The sequence below is a fragment of the Vigna radiata genome, chromosome 6, assembly GCF_000741045.1.
Source record: "Vigna radiata var. radiata cultivar VC1973A chromosome 6, Vradiata_ver6, whole genome shotgun sequence".
In the NCBI taxonomy this organism is placed as follows: Eukaryota; Viridiplantae; Streptophyta; class Magnoliopsida; order Fabales; family Fabaceae; genus Vigna; species Vigna radiata.
The window spans coordinates 5,739,516-5,748,603 of record NC_028356.1 but is presented as its reverse complement, the minus strand read 5'-3'; the positions used below and the strand labels follow the sequence as shown (position 1 = coordinate 5,748,603).

The 9,088-nt window shown below is 26.6% G+C and overlaps 1 protein-coding gene across 1 annotated transcript; it reads right to left on the bottom strand.

Moving 5' to 3' along the window:
- Positions 1–5,291: 5,291 nt before the first annotated feature.
- Positions 5,292–8,857, bottom strand: LOC106764040. The gene is made up of 2 exons (XM_014648239.2): positions 8,170–8,857; positions 5,292–5,700 (listed from the first exon to the last, which is right to left on the bottom strand). The coding sequence occupies exons 1-2, from the start codon at positions 8,586–8,588 to the stop codon at positions 5,466–5,468; spliced, it is 654 nt and encodes a 217-aa protein (XP_014503725.1). The 5' UTR covers positions 8,589–8,857; the 3' UTR covers positions 5,292–5,465.
- Positions 8,858–9,088: the final 231 nt, after the last annotated feature.

Below are 9,088 nucleotides of genomic sequence, written 5' to 3'. Positions count from 1 at the left end.
TATAAAATAATAAAAATAGTGTTAAATAAATGTATAAAATTTAAATGTATCAGATGATCATTACTCTTACTTTAACTCTATATTCATGATAATCATTTTTGTTTGATATCATATTGTATTATTGATATGTTCCAATCGATATTTGATACAGGCACTGAAAGGGGCTTGCTTTAGGTTGGAGTGAATAGTTTCTTAAGGAGGCAGAAAGAAGAAAAAGTTTTAATATATCGACGTTGTTTGAGATATTTTTAGTTGAGAATTTCTTTTTTATACATTAGTATTCAATTATTTCTATATTTTTAATTGATTTACCATTTTTTTAACCAGATGATATGATTTTTACTTATATCTGTAATTAATATAAAATCATATTATGGTTAATATAAATGTGTGATTTTTATTGTTTTTATTGAGAAAGTGTTGGGTAATTTGAAACCATCACTCACACCTATATTAATCAATCAGGTGACTATATGAAATTATTAGAAAGTATTACCATTTTATTATTTAACACAATTTTAATAAAATAATAATAAAAAATTTATCGTTAATATTATTTTATATTAATCATTAAATATCATATTTATTAAAAGGTAAATATTCAGAAATGAGACGGAAGAAATTAATAATCATACACTTAATAAGATAACAATTAAAGAGTGGAGACTTAAAGTATATATATATATATATATATATATATATATATATATATATATATATATATATATATATATATATATATATATATATATATAATGTACTAAAATCAAAAGAAAATAGTTGTATTTATATTAATTTATATATAAAATAACTTGAAGGCCAAGACTCCTGCCACTAAACTCTGGTCAATCCAACACATCATAAGTTTGGTCATGCCATTTATAATTTGTTTCATTGAGACTAAGCAATGAGTTAACCGAAAATATTAATATACTATACTATATGACAATTTATTTCAAATCACAAAGGTTTAATTTTACATGAACCCGGACCTAAAAATCTCCAAATGCCTACATAAAAAATCATTGTTAATTTTTTTTTAAGTAAAAATCTCTTTAAAAATAAGAGTTCAAAAAAAAAACTTTTATACAAATGTAAAAAAAAAAATAATAATAAAATAATAGAGAGGCTAATTTGCTCTGAATTTGATTATTTATAATACAATTTAGTTTAACTGGTTAACATTAGTATGATGGTTTACCAGAACTTAAAAATAAATCACTAAAGAAACAAAACTTATATTTCTAGAAATAACAAAAACAAAAAAGTCTCAAAACTCAAAGATTACTGCTATCTTCGTGTGTAAAAAATAAAGGTAATAATATTAAGAAGTTATTGTTAAGTTACTGCAATCAGAGATAACACTATGAACGACCATAAGTTAAAATGAATTACATAGTTTAATAATGACATTTTATATTTAATTTGTGAGAAAATAAATGTATTTATACTGATTATTGCACTTATTATATTGTGGTAAATTATATTTTAGGATATCACATAATTGGTATAATATGATTATAAATTAGAGAATGATGAAAATACATTTTACTAAAATAAATTTATGATATTCATAATACTAATAAATTGGACGTATAAATAATTAATTGATGTGAAATGTGTAACATTTAAAACAATAAAAATAAATATTTTTTTATAATACTTTCTAATTTTTACAAATATTATGTGTTATCGATTTATATAATTATTTATTATTTTTTTATGTACAAAATGTTTATTTTATATATATATATATATATATATATATATATATATATATATATATATATAATTTTAAGATGATATCAATTTCATTCAAAATTTATTTTTATTGAGATTTGGATCTATTGTGACATTCTTATTAGACTTTCTATAATTCTAGGTCACACAATTTGGCAAATCATTATTGATTTCTGCATTAATGTAATGTAGTAATAATAAAATGGCGTCTTTGGAGAAATAATTACTTAAATTTTAGATTGTATAATTATCCTTGTATCCATATTTTTAACATTTTGTTTTTCTTTTATTCTTCTGTACAAATTTTAATAAAATGTGTCATTTTATAAACATTAATTAATATTGAATTGGTTTGATTAATATTTTTAATGATTATGTAAGTTGTGTTTATACTTAAAAAAAGTGTATACAGTAATTTAAAAAAACAAACAACAACAATAATAACAATAATAACAATAATAATAATAATAATAATAATAATATTAATAGTAATAGTAATAATAATAATAATAATAAATTTGAGGAAACAATATGTGTTATTTTCACATTTTAGAATATATTGTATTAGATTTTTTTGAAAATCTAAACCTTTTCAACACACTAATTACACGAGTCATAAAAAAAATCTATTCTATATACGTATATCTTATTGTCAAACTAAGTATACCTACTCCAACACCTAACCTTCAAGACCCCGAAAACAATACCATACAAAAATTGATAAATTACTTTTTGTCAAAATTATTGTTAAAAGAATATAATTTTATCAAAATATATATATATATATATATATATATATATATATATATATAACTATAACATTACATTCATTCCACGTAATAATCATAATATCGTCACGTCATTATATTTAACAAAACCCTAACCAAAAAAATGTTGGTGAAAAAAATTATTAAGTAGCATGAAACGAATATTTATTTGCGAAAAAAAATTACTTTAGTCATAGCATTTATAAGTATATTATTATATGTATCATTTAGTATTTATAATTATTATTAATTGATTGCAAAATAATTTTGAACTACCAGGTAAATAATATTAAATTGTTATAAAAAAAATTATATTATTCGGAATTTCATAATAGCATAATAGAATAAAGAAAGAAAAAATAATAAAACAGAAGTTGAGAAGTGTAGCAGTGAGTGAGGTGAGAAAAGGATGAGCGTTAATTGCGGCGAGTTAGTGGCAGCAACTCGTGCATTCACTCAACAAATTTCTTTCCAATTTATTACTATTAATCATAGCATTCTAATTATGCTGCTTTATGTCATACACTCTCATTTCATTCCTATCTTCTTTTCTCCTAAACCTAATTTCTTTCTCATTACACTTTATATGTGTAAATTTACAATTCCTATATTTAAGATAACAAAAACCTTAAGACTTTATTATTATCAATTATTGTTATAATTTTATCCAATAACAATTTATAATAAGTATAGTATTTAAAATAGTTATCATAAAAATTTATAGAGTTACTTTTAATAAGTGTTTCTAATATAATTTCAAAAATCACATTTTTTTTACAGGAGAATGTTAGTTTATATAATTAATGTTTTTAACTCACTTGTCTGTTTTTGAAAGATAAAACTGTGATGAAAACATTAAACTTGTGAGGAAAATATTAAGTTATAGAAAAGAACAATATTTAAATATATATATATATATATATATATATATATATATATATATAATTATATTAATTCTAATTGTATTAACCTAATAACTTTGAAGTTGGAAGATTGAAACTTTGATGGGACAAAAGAAAATGTTTTAAATCATTTATTAGGTATTTATTTTCATATGTCTAATAATTTAACTTAATTTATAAGTTAAAATTTATTATACTTTATACAATTCTCTCTTAACCCACTAATTATTGGAAAAAATTATTATTATTTCTTTTATGTGTAGAGATAAAATCTTAATCAATGATATATAATAACAATTATTTTATTATGATTCAATGTTAGGATACAAAATTAATATACAGAAATTAAATCATAAGTTATACATACAATACAATATTAGTATTTTAAATAAAAACACCACGTCAAAAGTAAATTCTTGAATGAATGAATGAATATATATATATATATATATATATATATATATATATATATATANTATATATATATATATATATATATATATATATATATATATATATATATATATATATATATATATATATATATATATATATATATATAATTTGTATTAAATAAGAAGCATAATACTTAAATAAATTATGTGATTAAAAATATAAAAATTTAAATTATGTGATTAAAAATATAAAAACTTTGATTTGAAAAAATATTTATTACTTTAATTATACTAATTAAAAAAATTTATTTTTGGGAGTAAACTAACACACTTAATAATAAAAGATAAAAAAAAATGTTAAAAATGTCATAAATTTAAAGCTATATTGTTTTTGTTGGGATTAGGAACATATTTAAATTAATATTAAAACAAGACTTTTGTTGAATATGTTAAAAAACTTTATAATGATATTTGGAGCACTAGAGGAAATAAACATCATATCATGAAATGATTAGTGATACAATATTAATGCAACAATCATTCAAGACATCATTATACACTATTATTGAAATAAAATTTTCTATTCAATGGATCGAATCTCACCTTTTAAAAATTCATTGTTCCTTTCTTAGTCCTACTAATTAAGATGAGAATAAAATCATTGTACGAATCTTGGAGGATAAAATCTCAATCAAAATCTATTTTTCCCTTTTTTTCTAAGTCTTTATCAATGCTAAACATAATTATTAATGCACAATTTTTTCATTCGGACTAAGGAACAATTCTTGTCCCTATTATAATCTAAATTTGGTTGAATTTACTTTAGTTGCCTACAAGCAATTTGATGCATGCTAAGGAAAGTGTACTTCTAAGAAAAGACCAAGATCTTATAGCACTCCTCTCATTCATTATCTTTTTTTTTTCTTCTTAAAAATTAGGAAAAATAATAGTAGCTCAATATAGTAACGGTTTTATTTAACAGTATAATCACAAGAAAAAAGAGTTAAACACACATTTAAAAAAAATGGAAAAATATTTGTTTTCACATAAAACAAATTTAATCTTGTTGGAATACAAACAAAGTTTTACATCGAATAAGATAAGAGACAGATATGAATTTATATACATATAAATATTTCTATTGATAAGAGATCTTTGTTTTGGAATGGTACCAAAAGTAAATTTGTAAAAACTCAACCCAAAATAGACAATACTAAGTGTGGAAATCTACGTGTGTTGAACCTCCCAACAGACGTATTTTTTAAATATTCTCAATTTTAATTATTACAGTGATTATAAGTTCAAAATGAATAAAACTGAACCAACTTTAGCTTAAGATTATCAAGTATAAACTTCCTAAGGAGGGTTTTGTATGGATTGAAGAGTTGCATGTTCTTTTTTGCTTAACCAAGAAAGTGGATCACCATTGGAGGAAGCATGAATTAGGAATAAGTTTGATAGAAATGACAAGAATTTAACTTTGAAAATTCTAAGATAAGCAACGAGCATTTTATATAAATTTGATTGAGAAAATGAGCATAAAGATCCATGAAGTATGCAGACACAGGTATTGAGTTTGATACCTGTGTTAAGAGGAAGTGAAGAGGGTCTAATAACCCTCCATCATCTTAACCTGCTTCATCCTCAAGTTAAACAGGAATTCAAGAGGGTACATTAAAGTGAAAGAGCCATGATATCACAAAGGCAAACACCATACATGCTAGCAGGAAGTTCAAAAAACGATGACCCTGCCAGAAATTTCTACTTTCTGTGGCTCCTGCTGTTCCAGATTGTGCTGCTGTCGAACCATCATTTCCCTCGTTCCATTGTTCTGTCATTTGAATTTCAATAGCTCCAGCTACATTGCGTGCAATTGATCCACAGATTTCACATGTTCTGTTAATCATACACATCAAATACTCAGTACAACTTCCATGTCTATTACATGTAAAACTGTAACATTGGTGCACTCAATTAAAGTAAACTAACTGCATTAACCAATACAAGTGTGCAAGTTTTGATATCATGTTTTCCCTTTAATTTTTATAACTCTACGATGGGCAGAGCACTGTAAATACTAAATTTGGTCATCAAATATGCTTTTTTCTACGATATACTATACCATAGGTGTTTTAGAAGGTAAAAGCACGAGAAAGTTATCGTGACAGCAACAATGGTTGGATGTAAGTTTCGCTTTCTGTTTCTGCTTTTAAGTTTTCACACAAGGCTGTCAAGAAAACAATTCCAAAATGGTCATCTTTTTATCTTTTATATGAATTAAAGTCTCTGATTTTCTCGTATGGCTTGGTGTTTTGCTCTCCTACTAGTAAAACAGCATATTTCTTTCTGAAAATAGAACAGTAAAAAGAAGAAAATATCATTCTCAAATGGGACAACAAATTTCATTTAGCTTTCTGCGTGTTAACCATTATATATATTTATTCATTTTTTGCTTCTCTCTAGGATTTCAGCAATTTAACCTAATGCAGATATAAAGAAACTCATATGCTTTAGCCTTTAAATGTTGTTAAAGTGAAATTTTACAAAGTAGAAACTTTTACAATCTCAATGATAAAAAAATGGATAATGATACTTTCACAATATTCTTTTGACAACATTTTAACACTATCTATGTATCATTCTGTGATTGGTGTGGTGTTTACGACATGTAAATGATGTTAAAATATTGTCAAAAAAAAGTTGTCAGAATATCATTATCCTAAAAAATTACATGAAAACTTGTAGTAGGCAATATTTTTACAAAATTACTTTTTTCAATGACCCATTTAAAGTTAGTAACATTCAGGATCCCTAGAATGAAAGAAAGCGGGTTTATTTTGCAGGCATCAGATCACAACTACAGAGCAAAATCAATACATAGAAGAAAATATAGGTAAATGAAGTATAAAACAAGAGCAAAAATGTCATAGAAGTAAGTTTCACACTTGCAGCAGCTTAATTTATCTAGTGCTGCTAAGTAGCGAAAGCCAGATCAAATCTGATCTGTAACGAGTATAATTTGACTACATATTGGAGGCAACACTTTTTTTCTTCTTTATTTAGCTTATTGAAATTCTTTATATGCAATTCACATAATTACTTTCCAAACTTCAAACTGAAATCAACCTGAACTGTTTCTACATCATACATATCCACTCTTCACTCTTTCTTCTGATTTTCATTCCCAAAGTTTTCACTTTCCTCTTACTCATCCCAGAAACCCACAAAACTATGTTTTTAACTTCTCAAATTATCTTTCTCTTGGCATACCCACCATTTGACTATCCTTTAGGAGATTTTTGAATATGAAAATTCCAGGAGCCTGTCAATAATAGGTGATTATTACTTCATGAAATTCAGGTGTCAATTATGGTCACAAAAGTCCTCTTTAATAATAAATACACTTGATCATGATTTCTTTGAAAAAAAGATAAAGGAATGAATATTTAATGACGAGGGCCACGTCAATGAATAAAGGGATAGTTATACTAATCTCCCTTGAGGTTAACATTCTTGATTGGGAAACTACATCCACCTCCATAAATGTACTATTTTTAGAAAATCCTTCTTTTACATGAAATTTCTCATATCACATAGACTTTTACTTATGGATCATACATGCTGTCTCGTTAAAAATAACAAAGCATTTAAGGCAAGTTTAGTTTTTCAAAAAAAAAAAATAAAGCTTTCAAACATTCAACAAGTGAGGTTTAAAAAATTTGTTGTTTTTTAATTAAAAGTTCTATATTGTTCATCCAAATAAACAAAAGGTTAGGATATCATAACATTTCTTTATTTAAAAATTACCAAAATTAGAAAATATTTATTAAAAACGAAAGTCCGTTGTTCGTTTTCCTCCAAAACCTCACTCTCTCATACATACTTTTGAAATTCAATTTATTCACAATCAACTGGATACAGAGGTGCATAAGCAAATCGAACATGCTTGTAGAGTCCAATCTGCAAATATGATACTTTCATCTCCCCCTCCAACATTTTTCTTTAAGCATTTAATCTCTAAACTATTTTGGGAACAATGTGGCCTAATTTAGTTCACACAATGACCTTCTTACAGCAAAAAAGGAACCTGCAATATCCCAAATCCTATTGGTATTATAAGCATATGGTAAATTGCTATAGGGCAAGAAGAAACAAAACAGACAAGTCAACTCAAAGCACCAGATTTGGGGAAAAGAATAGATTATCCATATCTCAAACTAACGCAAGACCACCAGATACCTTGTTCATAACTTCAGTCCAAAAGAAAAACGCCAAGAACTTAAAAGTGGTGTGTTGATCAATCTTACAATTTCACAACACTTTCCCAGGAACCAAGCCATTCCAAAGACATAAAAGTGTACTTACTTGTTGCCCTTGATCTTGAACCAAGCCTCAGCACACTGCTTGTGAGCAGCAGCCAAATCATCCTTGCAAGAGCATCCCAGCTCAATGGGAGTACCAGATTCATGGTTGGTCATATCCATGCTGAGATGGCAAATCCTACAATCCCTCTCCACATTATCCAAATGCACCTTAACTTCGGGGACTGAACCCTCCTCCAGATCCACCTCCACCGAACACTCTGAAGCAGAGGATCTTCTCTCCTTCTCACACACTCCCACTATCTCAGTGCCAGGATCATGGGAAGACCTTTGCTCCTCATGCGACCGGTCGGTGGCGTCAGAACACCCCCCCTCGTCGGTGGCCGAGCTCCGTTGACAACAACCATTACTGTGTATGTCAACGACAACAACATGAGACTTGTCCTCAGTAGTGACCAACATTTTGAGCACCCAAGTTGAGAATCTTCATGTAATGACCCAGTGAGGCAAAGATCATTAATACCCACAAGTTTTTAGGGAGAAAGTTTCAGTCTTTCTGAAGCCCAGCACGAGTTGTGTGACTTGTGTGCAAGGTATGTGATCTCTCTCTTCTGAGACCCTGACACAGGAGGACCTTTGTGAGAGAGAGAGAGAGAGAGAGAGAGAGAGAAATGGATCAGAAGAGATGATATAAGAGAAACAGCATTATGATTATGCAGTGATCTGATGGGAGAAATATAGCAAAAAAATAAAAATTCCCTATTGTTTTGTTTGTTTGTGTGTAAAAAAAGAGAGGTCTTGGAAATCTAACAGTGTCTCTCATCTCAAAAACCCAAAGCATACACAGTTTTTAATATGTCTGATTATTATTATTATTATTTCGTGTGTGTCTATACCATGTCGTTAGCATTATAACAAGCAAAAGAAACCTTAAAACAAGAGAGATTGTTGAACACGGGTCA

Excerpts from the sequence above, each read along its gene's own strand:
- LOC106764040 (XM_014648239.2), bottom strand. The coding sequence starts at position 8,588 with ATGTTGGTCACTACTGAGGACAAGTCTCATGTTGTTGTCGTTGACATA. Across the intron at positions 5,701-8,169 it reads TTCAAGATCAAGGGCAACAA|AACATGTGAAATCTGTGGAT; the intron begins GTAAGTACACTT and ends TATGATTAACAG.